This window comes from Papio anubis, chromosome 3, assembly GCF_008728515.1.
Source record: "Papio anubis isolate 15944 chromosome 3, Panubis1.0, whole genome shotgun sequence".
NCBI lineage: Eukaryota > Metazoa > Chordata > Mammalia > Primates > Cercopithecidae > Papio > Papio anubis.
In genome coordinates, this window is record NC_044978.1 from 50,957,570 (window position 1) to 50,976,801 (window position 19,232).

The 19,232-nt window shown below is 34.2% G+C and overlaps 1 protein-coding gene across 4 annotated transcripts in view; it reads left to right on the forward strand.

Annotated features, from left to right (window-relative positions):
- SLC7A11 (solute carrier family 7 member 11) overlaps positions 1-19,232 on the forward strand; it is a 230,745-nt gene that overhangs the window by 182,463 nt on the left and 29,050 nt on the right. For all 4 annotated transcript variants that reach the window (XM_031664264.1, XM_031664266.1, XM_031664265.1 and 1 more), the window contains one exon: positions 2,948-2,992. In XM_031664264.1, coding sequence (XP_031520124.1) covers positions 2,948-2,992 — 45 coding nt within the window. The remainder of the gene's footprint in view (positions 1-2,947; positions 2,993-19,232) is intronic.

Below are 19,232 nucleotides of genomic sequence, written 5' to 3' on the forward strand. Positions count from 1 at the left end.
AAGACGCAGAAGTAATCTGGCTGTTAATCTATGGTCATCAGTCTTAGAAAAAGGAAGCTGTGTTTAGAAAAAATATAGTCTGTTGGTGTGGAGTTCTAGAGGAAAAGTTATTATCTGGATGTAAATGAAACAAAATGGAGCCTAAAATAATTCCAAAGAGAGGGGCATTTATTCACTTGCCAGATGTGATCCCTGCCTTTCTGACCTTTCTCCATATAATTACAAGACTGGGTTGTAGAATTATCAGTGGGGAACTATAAATGATTCTCCACTCCCTATGCTGCTGCTGTGACAATATTTGACGCCCCCCTAAAAAAGGTGAGGGCATTGAAAATGAATAAGTCAGAAGCAAAACAGCTATTGTCATCAGAGCTTACCGCCCAGCCTGTTAGCCTGTAAGTAAAAGCAGCAAAAGCATTGTTGTCCTGGAGAGCTTGCTCTGCTAGCACGCAAAAAGATACCACCAAGCCCAGGGTGGGGATATGAATAGAGGAGGCTTTTGTCTCTGAGGAATGCAGAAGCTTTCTAGGATGATAAAGCTACTTCACAGAAACTTGAGTAGGGGAAAAGAAATCATTAACTCAGGTCACACAGTTGGGTCAGAACAATGTTAATAACATTGCCAAGGTCTGCATTCAGAGAAATACATCTGCCAGTCCCCCATGTGGCCCTGGGGAACTCAGTCCCATATCCTGATCCAAAGCTAAACATTGCTTGGTAGGGTTTTCTTTTTTTTCAATTGTGTGATAGAAAATCGTTTTCAGTGTCTTTTTCTCTTCCTTTTAAATCCTATCCTCAATGGATTTAGTCTTTCTAAAGCACTTACTAGGATTATTTTGTACTATTGTGTCAAATCTAATCTAAAGAAGCAGCTTCTTTTAAAAATAATTCACATAGTTGGGTATTGGAATGCTTTGCTAGCATTGCAGTATCTTTTATGCACCATCATGGAAAAGATGGAACAGATCTTATGAGCATTCTCTAGAGGCCTTGAAGTGTTGTAAACCAAAGAGAATATCATGGACTCATTCCTGGAGACTAGAACGTAAAGGTGGATTTCCCACAGGATGTGTGCATGTTTGGACTAAAACAAGAAGCTTTCTCTTTCCTGCCCACCACCCTGCTCCAAGTCCTTTCCTTTTCTCCACTCCCTGGAGGTATGGCAGACATTTGAAATTTTGTTCTATTTTTCATAAATATTTTCTTTCTTGCTTTAACATTGTTGGAAAAGACTACTTTCTAAAACAACTATTAGGAAGGAACTGGCTATTTTTGACATGAGAAGCCTAGAAATATTTCTTGGTGTTGTGATTTTTCATTGGTGGTGGTGTTTGGTTTTTGTTGTGCTTATGTTTTTTTTTCTTTTCTCTTCCGCTACTTCCCATTGCCTCAGGCTTATAGCAAACACATCAAACCCCTCTTAGAGTGCATATTCCAGATCTAAGTGCTGATTGTCACTTGCTTTCATGGTGTAACTATAATCTCTATTTATAGAAACTTATTTTCTAGTCATTAAAAAAATCTTTGGCTGCTGACTTTTTAGATCACCGTTATTGTTACAGTTCTGTCAGCTCCTCAATTGTTTCTACTTAAAACAGTCCTTAAAATTGTAGACACTTTAACCTTGAACATCAACTGACTACTTGTGAATTTAGATGGTTTTATAAAGATGGAGCAAGACAGGTGTCATGCGCCTCTGTGTGAAGAGACCACCAAACAGGCTTTGTGTGAGCAATAAAGCTTTCAATCACCTGGGTACAGGCGGGCTGAGTCCGAAAAGAGAGTCAGCGAAGGGAGATGGGGTGGGGCCGTTTTATAGGATTTGGGTAGGTAAAGGAAAATTACAGTCAAAGGGGGATTGTTCTCTGGAGGGCAGGAGCGGGGGTCACAAGGTGCTCAGTGTGGGAGCTTTTTGAGCCAGGATGAGCCAGGAAAAGGACTTTCACAAGGTAATGTCATCACTTAAGGCAAGGACCGGCCATTTTCACTTCTTTTGTGGTGGAATGTCATCAGTTAAGGCAGGGCAGGGCATTTTCACTTCTTTTGTGATTCTTCAGTTACTTCAAGCCATCTGGGCGTATATGTGCAAGACACAGGGGATACGATGGCTTGGCTTGGGCTCAGAGGCCTGACTACAGGTTTCTTCATCTTTGTTTTAGCTGGAGAGATACTTAAAGTATGTTAAGAGCTGATGGACTAATATTCCAGCCACTTGATTTTAGATTTTAGAGAATTTGTACCTATGAATCTGTGCTCCTGCATACCTATGTAAAAGGTTACTTTTAATAGTAATAAGATAACAGAAGATTATATTGAATATGTGATTTTTTTATTTTGCAAAAATTTTCTAAGCATATACAGCGAAAAGGTAGAAAAGTCTTTGCCTTCATATGTTTGGCTCTTTCTATAGTAATCCCTCTGTCACACTCGTACTGCAGAATACTAAACAGGTGCTCATTTTCCTGTGCCTAACCCCTCTGCCACACTTTTGTGCTCGTGTGCTATTCTCAGTCTGGAATGGCCTCACACCACCTAACCAGGGTAAGATAAAGCAATTCTTAAAGGTTCAAGTTGGGTGATGCCTCCTCTAGAAAACCTCCTTTGACCTACCAGGTTGGGCTAGACCTGCCCTCTGGCTCCCACATGCTTGCTCCAGTATTGGATCTGCACTGTATCACACTATTCTGTGGGAGATTCTATGAACTATGAGCTCCTTGAGACTATGGCCTTACCACTTGCCTATTTCTGACACGTGATAAAAACTCCATAAATATGGCTAAATAGAGAAATGTTTTATGGGAGTATTTAGTTGTTAGATATTTTCATCTTACTATAAGTATTGTTATAGTTTTCATAATTCTGGGTTCAATGTTAAATATTTAAAATTTGAGACTTTGGAAAATGGTAAAATATATTAATAGTTTATAATTTATTTATCTATTTTTAGGTTTTACCTCAACTTTGTTACTGAAGAAGTGGAAAACCCTGAAAAGTAAGTAGCCAGATGTACCCTGAAATTTTTATGAAGAATAAAATTTAAGATTACATAGTTTGAAAAGCAGACTTGAAGAAGGAATTCAGTGTGGGCTAGTGAATCTTATCATCATCATCATCACTATAATTCTTAGATAAGATTTATTTGACTTTATCATAAATTATATACATAATTATACATTATAATTATATACAAATAGCTTAATTATATAGTCTACTTTCAATACTAAGTTGTCTTTTAACCTGAACATAGGAAAGAATAAAGTTATATTTTAAGTAGCCTATCCCATATAAACACATACATGTAACTTAATATGGACTCTCAATTACCCACAGGATAGCTTGAACTCAAAAAGTTAATTATTTCTAACAATTCATGTAATCTTTTTTCATAACTATAGAATTAAAGTGAGTTATGTAATTACTGGATGATTACTTACAAAAACCTAGAAATACCTGCAGAATGTTATAGGAACTTACAAATTTGGGGAGCTGGATAAGTTTTACTCTTTCTTTCCAGGTAACAACTTGATAAGTGGATGATTTGATGGTGATTTATGTAATATTTTCAAAATGAACTAACTTAGAGAAAAATGAATTATTCTTATAATATGTTCATAAACATTGGATGTTCTACAGGGAAAAATAATTCATGGGCAAAAGAGGGAAAATTTAGGAACTATAGTATAGGATAAAATGTAGACTAAATTATAAAGTTATTTAATTAATTTTACTTTATTGAACATCTGCCATGTTCCAGTCACTGTGCTGGGAACAGCTTTCATGATGCATAAGACTTGTCTTGAAGTATTTTGTTGACTAGTCAATGAGTCAAATGTGCAAACAAATAAATGTAACAGTGTGATTGGTACCAAAATAGATTATTTATCTAATTTGGAATAAAGGAAAGAAGGAAATACTTAAGTGTATCTAGAGAGATGTTGTTTATAATAGTGTCTCAAATGATGAGTAGGTGTTCCTTATATAAATATAAGTGAGAGAGAAGAGGGGTATGGGGCGGGCAGTGGGGAGAGAGAGAAAGAGAGAGACAGAGAGGAGAAACACACACAAACACAAACACACACTGATTTCTAGGAAAAAGAACAAGTCCAAAGGTGCATCAGTATGAAATAGCCTGGACATCAAAGAATATGCCTAAGGATTGACAATTCACACTAAGATAGACTAAGAAATTCTGGAACCTGGAGTCTTGGGAAATGGTAAACTGATTAGATCTGGCCAAGTACCAGGAATGTCAGAGTTTAGAACACACAAGCCAGCAATTGGTATCTGATTCAACTGCTATGCAAATCAATATGTAATTTAAACATGTGAAAGTCTATTTTATTAAGAAATATGACCAATTTATGCCAGTATTGTCATATTTATAACTGGAATTGTAGGTCGAGAACACATATTTCCCAAGAGCTAGTTCTTTCTAAGCATTACTTGGAAATGGCAAACTACCTTATGACTGTAAACCCATTGATTACAGAGATAAATAGGTTGGCCTGTCTTTTTAGTTTTTGAGAATAGCTTGTATATAAGCAGCAGCATAGAGAAAAGACAGTTCTTACTGGATATAATATAAAATATTTATTGAATTTCTTTTATGGGAATAAATTATTATGGTTTGTAACAATGTCTGTTAAGTCTAAAGAGATTTTAAAGACATCAATTACTAGAATTTAACATAAGAATATTTTTTATAAGCAAATGGCAAATTGTAGGGTTGCAGACAAGACCTATAACATAATATTTATTGTATGATACCTCAGTGGTGTAGATATAATTCATATTATCTTTAATATTATTTAACAGTTTAAGCATGATTTTTGTTTGACACATGTACAGTAATACTATTGTGAATATTAAGCATATCTTTAAGCTACTTACGCCATTATTACCTCAACCCAAATTTCTGGTGTATTCCAGTAGACTAGTGTTCCAATTAAGGATTGTCTCCTTCTCTTCTTTAAATGAAGGGCTTTAGTTGCACACCACTGATAAGGTTCATGATTTAGTGCACACAGATACTAAGGAACAGTGATGGTGATGTATTGATTCAGTGTTTTTTTTTTTTTTTTTTTTTTTCTGTTGCAAAGAAATTCTCTTATCTCAAAAATGGAAATAATAATAGCACATACTTCACTGGGTTGTATTGATGATTAATATGCATAAAGTGCTTAGATTAGTAACTGTCATTTTTAAATTTCTATATAATTGTTTGGTTGTCATTACTACCGTTATTGTTATATACTTTATTAGAACAAGGTAACTTATTATAGTGTTTTCTAGAATAGTGTTTTCTAGAATTCAATATTCCAAGCAATTATTTTTCTTCAGAGCTTTTGAAAGAAATGTGAAAAATTACACCATTTTGAAGCTTGCTCTAAACTTTTAGTGCCAAACCTCATATGCATTTTTTATCTCTATTATGCATTCTTGATCCATAAAATATCTTTATGGGATATCTATGCTATCTTGATGCATGCATACGATGTGTAATGATCACATCAGGATAATTGGAATACTCATCACCTCAAACATGTATCTTGTTTTGTATTGAGAATATTCCAAATTTTCTCTTTTAGCTAATTTAAAATATACTATGTTTTTGATAACTATGGTCACTTTACTGTGCCACTGAACATTAGAACGTATTTTATCTAACTGTATTTTTGTTTTCGATAACCAACTTCATTACTTTCTCCTTATACTTTCTAACATAGGTAACCATCATTTTACTCTCTACCTTCATAGGGTCAATTTTCTTTAGTTCACATATGAGTGAAAACATACAATATTTGTCTTTCTGTGCATGGCTTACTTTGTTTAATATAATGTCCTCCAGGTTAATAAATGTGGCTTCAAATAACTGATGATTTCATTCTTTTATTGGATGAATAGTATTCTAGCGTGTATATATATGTGTGTATATATGGTATATATAATATATATAAATGTGTATGTACATACCATATATTACATATAAATGTGGTATATATATACCATATATACCATATATACACCATATATATAAATGTGGTATATATACAATATATAGTATATGTATAGCATACATAGTATTATATATGGTATATATAGTATATATAGTATATGTATGGTATATATAGTATTATATATGGTATATATAGTATATATAGTATATGTATAGTATATATAGTATTATATATGGCATATATAGAGTGTATATACCACATTATTTAATATATATACTATTATATATGTATATATACCACATTTATATATGGTATATATACTATTATATTATTATGTATACTATTATATATACCATATATAAATGTGGTATATATACATATATACTATATATACACACATATATAAATGTGGTATTTATATATAGTATATATATTTATGTATTTATATTATGTATTTATATTGCAGCACTATTTTGAATAGTGCTGCAATAAACATGAGAGTGCAGATATCTCTTCAGTATACTGATTTCCCTTCTTCTGGATATATACCCAGCAGTGGGATTGCTGGATCATATGGAAGTTCTATTTTTAGTGGTTTGAGAGCCTCCATATTGTTCTCCATATTGTCTGTACTAATTTACATTCCCACCAACAGTGAATTTTAGATTCAGGGAGTACATGTGAAGCCCCTGAATTTAAAATAAAAGTCTTTTTTTATTTGTTACATGGATATATTGCATGATGCTGAGGTTTGGGGTATGAATTATCCTGTTACTATTGGGTAGGGGGCATAGTACCCAATAGGTAGTTTTTCAGCTTTTGCCCCCGTCTTGCCCTCCCTACTCTAGTAGTCCCCAGTATTTATTGTTCCTGTCTATGTGTTCATGAGTGCCCAATTTTTAGCTCCCAATTATAAGTGAGAACATGCAGTATTTGGTTTTCTGTTTCTCTGTTAATTTGCATGGGATAATGGCCACCAGCTGCATCCATGTTGCTGTAAAGGACATGATATCATTCTTTTTTATGGCTGCATAGTACATGTATATGTACCACATTTTCTTTATCCAACCCACTTTTGATGGGCACTTAAGTTGATTCCATGTCTTTGCTATTGTAAATAGTACTGCAATAAACGTATGAGCGCATGCGTCTTTTCCATAGAATTACTTATTTTCCTTTGGATATATACCCAGTAATGGAATCGCTGGGTCAAATAGTAGTTCTGTTATAAGTTCTTTGGAAAATCACCCAACTTCTTTCCACAGAGGCTGAACTAATTTACATTCCCACCAACAGTGTATAAGCATTCCGTTTTCTCCACAGCCTTGCCAGCATCTGTTATTTTTTGACTTTCTAATAATAGCCCTTCTGACTGATGTGAGATGCTATCTCATTGTGGTTTTGATTTGCATTTTTCTGATGATTAGTGATGTTGAACATTTTTTCATATGTTTGTTGGCCACTTGTATGTCTTCCTTTGAGAAGTGTCTCTTCATGTCCTTCATCCACTTTTTAATAGGATTACTTGGTTTTTGCTTGTTGGATTGTTTAAGTTCTTTATAGATTTTAGATATTAAACTTTTGTCAGATGCATAGTTTGTGAGTAATTTATTTAATTCTGTAGGTTGTCTGTTTACTCTGTTGATAGTTTCTTTTCCTGTGCAGAAGCTTTTTAGTTTAATTAGGTCCCATTTGTCAATTTTTGTTTTTGTTGCAATTGCTTCTGAGAACTTAGTCATAAATTCTTTCCCAAGGCCAATGTCCACAGTCGTACTTCCTAGGTTTTCTTCTTGGGTTTTTAGAGTTTGAGGTCTTACATTGAAATATTTAATTCATCTCGAGTTAAGTTTTGTATATGATAAAAGATAGGGGTCCAGTTTCATCCTTCTGCATAAGGCTGGCTGGTTATCCAAGCATACCATTTATTGAATAGGGAGTCCTTTCACTGTTGCTTATTGTTGTTGACTTTGTTGAAGATCAGATGGTTGTAGGTGTGTGACTTTATTTCTGGGTTCTTTAACCTGTTCCATTAGTCTATCTGTCCTTTTTTGTACCTGTATCATTCTGTTTGGGTTACTGTAACCCTATAGTATGGTCTGAAGTCAAGTCATGTGATGCCTCTGACTTTGTTCTTTTTGTTTGGGGTTGCTTTGCCTATTTAGGCTCTTTTTTGGTTTCATATGACTTTTAGAATAGTTTTATCTAACTATGTGAACAATGATGTTGGTAGTTTGATAGGAATAGCATTGAACTTGTGTATTGCTTTGGGCAGTACTGCCATTTTAATGAGATTGAGTCTTTTAATCCACAAGCATGAAATATTTTTTCATTTGTTTGTATCATCTACATTTTCTTTCAACAATGTTTTGTAGTTCTCCTTGCAGAGATCTTTCACCTCCTTGGTTAGATGTAGTTCTAGGTATTTTTTGTTGTTGCTTGTGTGGCTGTTGTAAATGGGATTGCATTCTTGATTTGGCCCTCAGCTTGAATATTATCAGCGTATAGATATGCTATTGATTTTCATACATTGATTTTTGTATCTTGAAACTTTACTGAAGTTGTTTTAAACACAGAGAATGCTTCCAGAAATATTTATAGGTGAATATCAAGTGCAGATGGTAAAATTATGTGGACCTAGCCCAGATGTGTAATTTGCATTATTTTTTAGGTAGATACAGCTCCAAAATACCTTTAGTTACAAGGGAGAATAATTATGATTCCATCTCCTTTGTGATGTGCCAAGATAATTGTGTTTCCTAATCAGTCATGGATGCATGTGTCCAGGTGTGCTGCAACATGCAACTTCCTGGCAGCTGGTGAAATGAATCATCCGCTGAAGATACAACACCTTTTACGGTCTTCCTCCACCTAGACAATAAAATCTTCCTAAATCTGTGACCTAATAGAAAGATGATAATTAATTTAGATTAGTGAAAATACCAATGTGTATTAAAATATATCGAATGCAGAGTAAGTTTCCATGATCTCAATTGACTACACTTTAGGTGTAATTTCCTTTTGAGAAATCTTTCAAATTATCTACCATTACTCTATGAAATAGCTTCTGAGCTGCTATCATAAGTAGGTGGTATAGGACAGTTCCTTAAGTGTTGTATCTAATGAGAGACAAAGGTGGGCGAAATTCCTGTTTGTGTGATTACATTTATAATGTTAAGAAATTTTCCCATGATCTTTCTTACAATGTTTTCTTCTCCAAGAATAGCTTTGAATTTATGGAAGTAGCAATCTTTCAAACACAACAATTGCTATTGAACTTTTATAATAACATAAGAATATTGCCTTTACCAATTATCTATAACATGACGGCTGATTCCACAAATTAATATATTAGAGTAAGGATTGTATTTTGAGGGACATAAATGTCCAAAGTTTGGACTATGAAGATGATAGAATCCCCAGGAATAACTGAATTTTAAAAGGCTTCTCTCCTGCCCAAAATGGCATATATAGTAATAATAATTGCTACTGTGTACATTTGTTTTAAAAAACCACAGTGCTTGTGCAACTGTAATGAATTTTGCCTTATGACGTGACTTTTGTGGTGACTATGCAATCTGTCATTGTTCAAAAAGTTACACAGTGCAAAGAACATATCATTGAGATGTATAATGTTGGTAATCCTGCTCTTAGATTGATAAATCATGTCTTGTGTTGATGAAAGCCAAGAAATGAATTGCTTTTCTTTGACCTTGGGGGTCTGAGATTAGCCAGTTTGTCTATTAGCCTTGTTCCAGTGTTCTTCTCACTTCATTTATCCCTTCTGTTTTGAAGAGATGGAAATAGTAGACTTAGAGGAAGTCAGTAAACCTTGATATCATCAGTCATTTTTGAAAAACAGGCTATCAACACACTCTGAATTATCAACTTTAATAGAAGCTTTAAATAATCAGAGTGTCATGTTTAATTAATACTTTGCCTACTTCCAATTTATATTAATTGATGCCTCAAAGTCAGCACACCTTGTACCAATGATAACTTCGAAGAAGTGAAACTTGGTTTGGGAAAAATGCCCAAAGACCTTTAATGCAGTGTGATCAACCAGAATGGTCTACAAATGGTCCACAATCATGTTATTTGCATTCAGTTCGGATGTTGCAGTCTTAAATTCTTAGTGTGTCTATATTAATTCCTTATTGACTGTGTAATTCTTTACGATACTGTTTTATAAGGCCTATTGCTTGTCGGACAGTTTTATAACTGTTACCTGAGTAAAAAACATAAGAAAACAAAATAGACAAAATATCTTGCCCAAATGTGTTGTAGCAGAGTTACATGACTAAAGACTAAAGGTTAATTGAAGTCTTGTATCTTGCATTTTGACAACTTAAGAATGCAACTTGCTTTCTTTCTCTTTTTGTTTTTTGAGACGGAGTCTCACTTACTCTGCTGCCCAGGCTGGAGTGCAGTGGTGTGATCTTGGCTCACTGCAACCTCCACCTCTCAGGTTCAAGCGATTCTCATGCTTCAGCCTCCCAAGTAGCAGGAAATACAGGCATGCGCCACTATGCCCAGCTAATTTTTGTATTTTTAGTAGAAATGGGGTTTCACCATGTTGGCCAGGCTGTTCTTGAAATTCTGACCACAAGTGATCCACCTGCCTCAGCCTTCCAAAGTGCTGAGATTACAGGCATGAGCCACCACACCCAGCCAAGAATGCATCTTTACATGCATTATAGTTTTCTAACTTAATAGTTGCTAGAAAATAACGTATAATATCTTAACTATATATGTGCAGATTACAGCAATATTGTACTTTGTAATCTTTTTATTACAAGGCAATGTTATCTACATTTTTAGACAACATTGAATATTATTTTAAAGAATATTTCCAAAGTTTCTGTTACAAATACTCAAATTGTATGTTTTTAAGATATGTATTAATTTATTTACAAGTTTATAAAGATCTTCCCTGGGGCAAAATGAGGCATCTCTGTACTAATGACAATATGACATCATTAGAATTATCTTAAAATATGACACTGCTTTTCTTCAATTGTTGAAATAATTGATACTTAAATTAGAATCCTTCTGGGGTTTTTTTTGCTTTTCTTTAGAAAATATACATAAAGCTTGGTGAATCCATTTTTAAATATGTTTCACAGTAGAAATAGAATTGTGCTAGTTGAGCCACTGAGGCAGACAAAAGATCGGTATTTGGCCAGATGTCACAGAGAAGAGATGATTCTATGTTCAAAGAACAAGGTCACCAAATTGCTCTTCCTTGCTTTTGTTCACTCGAAAAATTTCTCACATTAATAGAACATGTGGTTGATGTACCTTGGGATCAAAATTCTTGCATTTCTCAGCATCACATATGCATAAAAAATACATTTTGCTCAAAGACAGTTTGTTCATATAAGGCTGAAGTGTCAAATAAGTGGTGCAGAAATTATAGGATTATATTATCATATTTTATCATGGGGTAATCAAAGAAGACAGATATTAATCCTTCAAGTGCTTTGTGGAAGCCATTTAGCTTTTCTTTCTTTCTTTTTCTTTAATTGTAAGGATTCTTTTTTTAATTCCACTATGAGGCAAAATTTGAAGGGCAATGCTTTACTTTCTTTCATAGTAGTTGTTTCAAAGTTCTAATTTTAATCTCATTGAGTTTTATATTTTGAGGCTAGAATAATAAACTCTTGTCTTAGGAGCAACAACGGTGGCTGGTTTAATTTTATGCTATGTTTCTGTTCTCTTTAACGAGCTGAGAAAGAGGGCGGGGGGAGAGAGAGAGCGTAAGAGAGAGAGAGAGAGAGAGAATACAAGTGGCATGATGAGTAGAGTGATAGAATCACAGAATTTCAAAATTTGAGGGTACCTTGAAGTCCATCTAATCCTTTTTAACCAGATGCAGAGATCTTCTCTATAATACCTTTACACAACAATAATTCATGTATGATAAATTGAGAAACTATTAATATAACTTCCTTGAACTGGGCTATCAGCCTTTTTTATTTCCTTATGCTGGGTAGCAACCTGCTAATTGCTATGACTATTTCAAGCCTAGATAAATTTTTGGTTAGCTGGCATAAACGATGGGTCAAATAGTTTGACTGCAATAGATACAACCAAAATGAGAGTTAAATAAAATATGCCAGAGATTCCAGAGTTAGAATCTTGTTATCTGAAAAGAAATACCTTCCATAATCAGAAGCAGTAAGTCAGCTATTAGATTGTCTCCAGCTTTTGAGTCCACACATATATCGACCCCCTCATCCATATTCTTATTTATGCATGTAAGCTACCCTTGTTCTTTTCTTTATGTCTGGATTTGAAAGTTAGGTGTTTGTGCCCAAAATGAGGTTCACAAGTAAAGCTTACATTCTGTGTCATACTTGGTGAAAAACTTCTTGGACAACTAAAATCTAGTCCAAGGTCTGCTGCTGTCTGGGCATTCATGCAGATGCAATGTTGTTTAAGATTCTCACTGGAATAGGATAATGTTACATGTAGTTCACTAAGGGTAGAGACAAAATACGTTCAGGTTATTATATTTACACACACCATGCACTGAAATTATTTTGGTAACTTTATTCTAGTCACATTCCAACACTGACTTAGATTATTGATCTGCTCAGGAAAATGAGCAACTTTTGAATTTGGATAGGCACAAGCTAAAACTGTATTACTAATGTAAACATCTAAAATGAACCAAATGAAGTTGAGACTTTCCGGTGAAAAAAATATTTTATTCTATGAACTATAAAAACATCTACTTGCTGAGTCTTTGAAAATAGCACTGGTTCAGGAAATCAAAATTCTAATCCTGTCTCTTTTTAACTAGCTGTTTGACCTTGGACAGACCTCTAAATTGCTTCTGAATCTTTGTTTACCAGTTTTAAATGGAAGATGATAATCCCTATATTATAGTTCTCATGGGGTTGTGAGGATAAAATATGTGAAATTCAAAAATGTTAATGAGCTCTACAAGTAATACACAAACACCATCTGCAACCAAAACCTATATTCTTCAAAGATTAGAATATTTTATAATCTTTGAAAAAATTAGAGGATTAACATAATTGTTTTATGAACGGGGAGTGCCTTTTCACATACATGACCTATTAATCAGCTTGAAAAGTTGTTCTGCATCATCAGCAAAGTGCCCAATTACTAGTAGTTAAAAGGTTCAGAAGATGATGAGAATCGCTATTTATTTTATAGTCTACTAACCTCCCTCAGGTGACAATATGCTCACACATCGTAATCAGAATGACTTCCTGGCAGATTTTTTTTTTTCCTTCTTAACCAAATATTTGTATGCTCACACTCCTATTGCCATTGTCACTGTTGGCTGGTTGTGCTGATATAATGGATGGACTGTTTGTGTTTCTACTGAAGTCACCTGTTTTTAGGTTTACTATCTTACCAAGAAACTCCTTTATGAAATCTGACAAATAAGATCTTGATCTGAGTGGCTGACATCATGTATTTTAATATTTATTTTTACTTTTTCTAGAAAAGGAGCTATTCTGTTGATACAAAACAGAAGAATATAAATACAAGGTCACTCCCAGATAATTTTTATGAATTTTTGTTTAATTTAAAAATACAAGCCCATCATTAAAAATACAAACAGTGTCTGCTTTCTAACAAGTAGATTGATTGCAGCGTAAAAGTAGCACCTCAGATTACTTTTAATAATATACTGTATATTATCTTCATTCTGCGGTGGAGAAAGCTGAAGTTCAGAGTAGTGAAGTGACTTCTCATGTCCATGTAGTTAGCCAATGAGAAGACTAGAATTGCAATCCACGTTTGCCTGGTTCTAGATCTCATACTCTTTCTAACATGACAGTTGGTCTTTTGGAAATAAAAAAAAAGCTGATCCATGAGGGTACAAGGTGGCTAAATGGCTAAGGAAGTAATTTTGCTATGGAAGAGAAAGTTGGAGGAAGAATAGAACCTAAAAGAGTAGAACAGAGAAGTGAAGATGTCTCAGGCAGCGGGTGAGCATAGATACAGCCATAGAAGAATTCTTAGTTTTAGGGAATAGTATGTAGACTGTTTTGACTAAAGGAAAGGATTGTGAAGAGCAGTCAAAATCAAGATAGTGGTAGGATGTGGATAAGGGGATACAGCAACTCTTAGTCTCTACTATCAGAATTTTGGATCTTATTCAGTAGCCAATGGTGGGATGGAGGGTGGGAAAACTGTTGCAAGTTTTGAATGTATGGGAGGCAGTGCTTGGAGACAATTAACTTTATGACAATTTTAATGGATTTTCATCTTGTGACACATATGCAGTTTTTAAAAAGTTATAGTCTATGAAGATATGTTTTAGTTTTATTTTGCATGTTTATTTTTAATAAAAGCAAGTAACTCTGTTAATTGTCTCATACACCTGCATCATTGCTAAAGTCAAACAATATGATAAATCATATGGCAGAAATTATGGCAAACAGCATCATAATCTCCACACTGTCCAAGCCCAAAGATATGGATTAGACTGCTTAGAGAAGAAGGATGCATCAGCATAGTGTTTACATACTATGCAAAAATATAGAGCTATCTTACTATCATTTATTTTCTCTGACAATGGAAGAACAAATGGGATTTAATTAAATGAGAACATAGTTCATTTTAAAATTAAATTTATATTTCAAAAGCATTGAAATGAGAATTTGGTTAAGCACTGGAATTCTCAAAATAGAGATAAATAGGATTATTGTTTAGCCACAATTTAGAGGATATTCAGGTTGAAAAAATGACAGACTATTGCCTAAATGTGCTTCTAGTTCTCAAATATTATAGTTATCTTTTTAGATTGCTGAATATATGGGAACCAATGTAGGGAAGCACACCTTACTCTACAGGCCTATTTTCTTGGGATGGGGAGGGAAGAAGGTGTCACGTACTTGTAAGGTAAAGGAAATCTTTAGTTAGATTTTCCTTATTCTTGTAAGTATGGTAAGGTCAAATAGAAATCTTAGGTCAGAGTTTCTAAATATTTTAAATAAGATGTATTAAAGATTTGATTTTACTCATTTCGTATTCTAAGTGAAGGGCAGGTATAATGAAGAGAGTAAAATAGCAATGCCAGTGCACGATATGAGTCAGCCAGGGGACAACTGGCACTTCCAGGCACAGTGAGCATCACACTGGTCTTATGAAGGTAGCTCTGGACTTGGAGTCAGGTGGCCACAGTTTTAGCTCTTGTTTTGTAAATATTTGATTTTATGTCCTTAGCTACATCTTTTGTCCTCTCTGAGCCTCTGGGTTATCAGCTGCAAAAAAGAAATGGTAGAGTAGCAAATTCTGAGTCTCCCTTCAACTCTAGCATGTTCTATGATTCTTGTCAATGACACACGAGTACCTAGTTTGACAAGGAGAGTACATCACTATGGGAGCATGGCCGAAGGGTGGAAATGTAAACAGAATATCTGTCTTAGGGACACTTAAGAAAAAGTGTCAAGAACATGAATCAAGAGAAAGGGATGCTATGGCCATTTTCCAAATCCCATGATGGTTAGGAGATTAGGCAGGACCAAAGTTTCCTCAGCTGTCTCAGAAAATGTTAAGAAATTTGAATGGGTAAATGGAGGAAATGGGTCCAAATTGGCATCCCTTCAAAGTGGAAATTTAGTTATTAGATCTGAAGATCTAGGATCATATCCAACCTATAGAATTGAATTCTACTTAAGGGATCACCTTAAGTAGAGTGTCTTGTAGACATATGGAGTGTACCAGGAAAAATACAGATTTTAAAAATGCTTGTTAAGAGTGCCATTAATGTGGCATAATGACGAATCCCTAATCCTATTTACTACTTTTACTATATATGCCCACAGAAGATATAAAATGATCTGTAGCCTCTGTGGTCCAGAAGGTTATATTAGTCTTTTATTATGTGATTCATTATTTTTCTCAATAGCATAGACACATGGGATTGCCCATAAGTATCCATAGATGCAATTATATAAGAGGAATCTTTTCTGATGGGTCTGCAACATTTCAGTATTAGACATTCCCCATAATTTAGTTAGGATTGCATTTCTATATTTCTAATATGTTGTGTACATAAAGAAAGAGAGGGAGCAATCCTTGTCATGACTTTCAAAAGTCTGCATTCATTCATTCATTCCTTTTCCCAACTAAGTGGGTATTCTAATGCTTACCTTAAGAGCTTTGTAAGAATTAGATATAATTTATGGCTGTGTCTGACAATGCTTCGCTCATAGTAGATACTTATTTAATGGTAGATGGTTTGCTTTTTATTGATATTAAACATCATGTCATTAGTTCATTTGTCACCTATAGGGACTATCAGATCAGGATTTGTGGACATGGGGAAGCTGTTTCTTTTCTTCTGTACTGCTTGAGTGTTGGCTTTGACAAAACTCATGCTCACAAGGGAAAAGACACCCTTACTTGAAACACCCCGCCATGGGAAACGACAGTTATCTCAGTCTCAGAGTTGGAGCATTTCTAATCTCCAATGCTGGAGGTTGTTTTTCAAGAACATATAATATTTTATAATTGGTTTTCTAAGGAGACAGGCTCATGTTTTTTTAAGTCACATGGTTTTCCTTGCTATTTAGTGCTGCACCATATTATCTTTCTTTCCCTTTCTTATATGCTTTGTCTTAAAATTATAGAAGTGGAAAAAATACATCTTTCTGTGACAAAAGTTTAAACAATAACCCATACCGATACATATTATTGAGAATGCAGTGATCAAATACAAAGGTCACTGTTTTATATATCAAGCTGTACAATACTATATGAAAAATAGTTTATGATATCAAGTTCATGGCATAGCACTAAAATATGCCATAATATGTAAAAACTAGAGTTTATAATACATAGCCATATAGCACAAAATGAGATATTAAAGAGTAGAATGTCTGATTTTATGAGTAAAGTCACTTCTAGGTCCTGGGAGACTGCCCCTAATACAATGCTTTTCTTGGTATCCCAAGTCCCACCTCCTCCAAAGAATCTCTTCTATTGGCTTTTCATGATACTATTTCTTCTTCCTCCCTGATATTCTATGGTTATGGCCATTCTCTAAGAGATAGATAGCAAAAGATTTATTATAGTAATGTCTCTAAATTTCAAAATGGTTTCAATTATCATATTACCTGTGTGTACAAATAGTTCTCTACTTGGTTACCTTCTTCTATTCACACATAGACTTGGCTTAGTGTGTTGGACTCATTGTCATAATTAAAACCACAATTAATTTGACCTTGAGAAAATAAATTATCAAAGCCTGTGATGTTAAAGTTAGAAGGGGAGGAACCATTAAAATTCACAACCCTTTTATTGTGAAGCTAATGAAATAGAAGCCACAGAGATGGATTAATTTGTCTATATTTATAAGTTAAAATCTTGATCCTTTTCTAGTACTCTTTCCAAATGCTTAGTGTTGTTGAATAGAAATCTAAGAAAGATGGCTATGGCAAGATTTTAGCCTTGAAATTAGCTGGGGGAAATGTAATCATTAGACGTGACCTCTATGTCATTTGAGAATAGAACAAAACTGCTTTTAAAAATGTGTAAGAGCATTAAAATTTGCCTGCGTTCGACTTTCTAAAGCTGTTAGTCAAATAGATAATGAAAGAGGGTGCTAGGCTAGTTGAAGTAAGTAGTACATTTCCGGTCATTTACTGAAGGTCATTTGGTTAGAAGATTAAAATAGAAAGTTTACGATTAGGAAGTGCTGAAATGTTAGAATATGATAAGGAAATAGCTGCTTTTTATTGTCTTTAACATCTTTACAGATACACTGTCTCTTAAAATAGGTTAAATATCATTTGTGGAGGCAATATTTAATTTTTCTGTTATTGATATTTTCAAACAAAGTCTCACTTTCTATATTCTGGCCTGAGGCAAGTAAAAGAGAAATTTAAGTAGAAAACAAGATTAACTTTGTTTTCAGCCAGAAAATGACAAAAAGAAATGAGTGAGATAGCAAGTGGAAGTCATGATTTTAAGATACTATTCTGTAGCTGCTCTGGGTCTTATGGAAAAAGGTTAAATGTGTTTTAAATATATGTAAGTGTTTAGCTATTTAATCCTCATAGTGCAGTGTCCTCTTGCCAAGGAGAAGTGATCAAGTGGCAAATGTTGGGGGAAAGCCACTAGAAATTGAACTCAGTGATGTCTTTCTCTGAGCTACGGAATTGTTTGTCGTTATGCCAAGTCACAACGTGGACTCTGAACTGCAGCAAGGGAGAAAGTTTCAGTTTGGATACATAGGTGCTTTTCAAACCATTGGGTTTATGATGCAAGCCTGTGGCTAGGCAGAGCAGGTATTTCCTGTTCTCTAAAAGATAGTGCTAGTTCTATTCTATTGTTGCCATTTCTATAGCGATACCTGGGTGGAAGTCCCTCCCTGCTTAACCCTGCCTCCTCCACTCCCTGCCTCTGATCTATGGGCACTTAGAAACACAGGATATCCTGATTATCCTGTTTCAGTATTTCTCATAATGGACACATATTTGTTTATTCTATTTTTAAATGATGGGGACACAAATCTCTACCCAGTCGTTGTGGTCGATGATCCATTTAGTTAAATGAAGAAAGGAAAATTTATATGTATTCTGTACCTTGTCGGAAATCAAAGTAAAACTTTATGATTGTGGTAAGTATTTTCAGTAACAATATGTAGCATTTCCTCCTTTCTTTTAATAATAATAATAATAGACATATTTAAAATGTCAAAAAATTATCATGAAATTAAAAATCACCTGTAATATCTTAATCACATCAAATAAAAGTCCTCATTGTTATTATTTTGATATTTTGTTTTCCCCCATCATTTGTGTGTGCATGTGCATGTATGTATTGCATTATATTGCTTGAGATAAATGTTAATGTGCATTTTTCTTCCTAACTTTGGTGTTATATAATGTATTTACTTGTTCGTGTATTGTCTGATTCCCAAGGCCACAGCCTTGTCTGTGCCATTACAGCTGTATCTCTGACGACTGGAAAGTTCCTCCAAGTGTGCCCTGCCCTTTAGATTTGCTGCATCTCAAGCTCAATTCCAGTGCTTTCTGTTTATGTGGTATAGATCTGTCTCACCATCTTCATTTCATGTCATTTTATTACATTTTCCTATATCACCTAGATCTTAGTAAAGAACATTTTTAATGCTAGTGTAATATTTCTTTGTGGGGATGTGCCAATATTCTTGTGGTAATTTTCTTGTTGGACATTGAAAACATCCCTAATGTTTCTTAATGTATTAGGCTGGTGCAAAAATAATAATAATTCTGGGTTATACATTTCATATATACATATTGG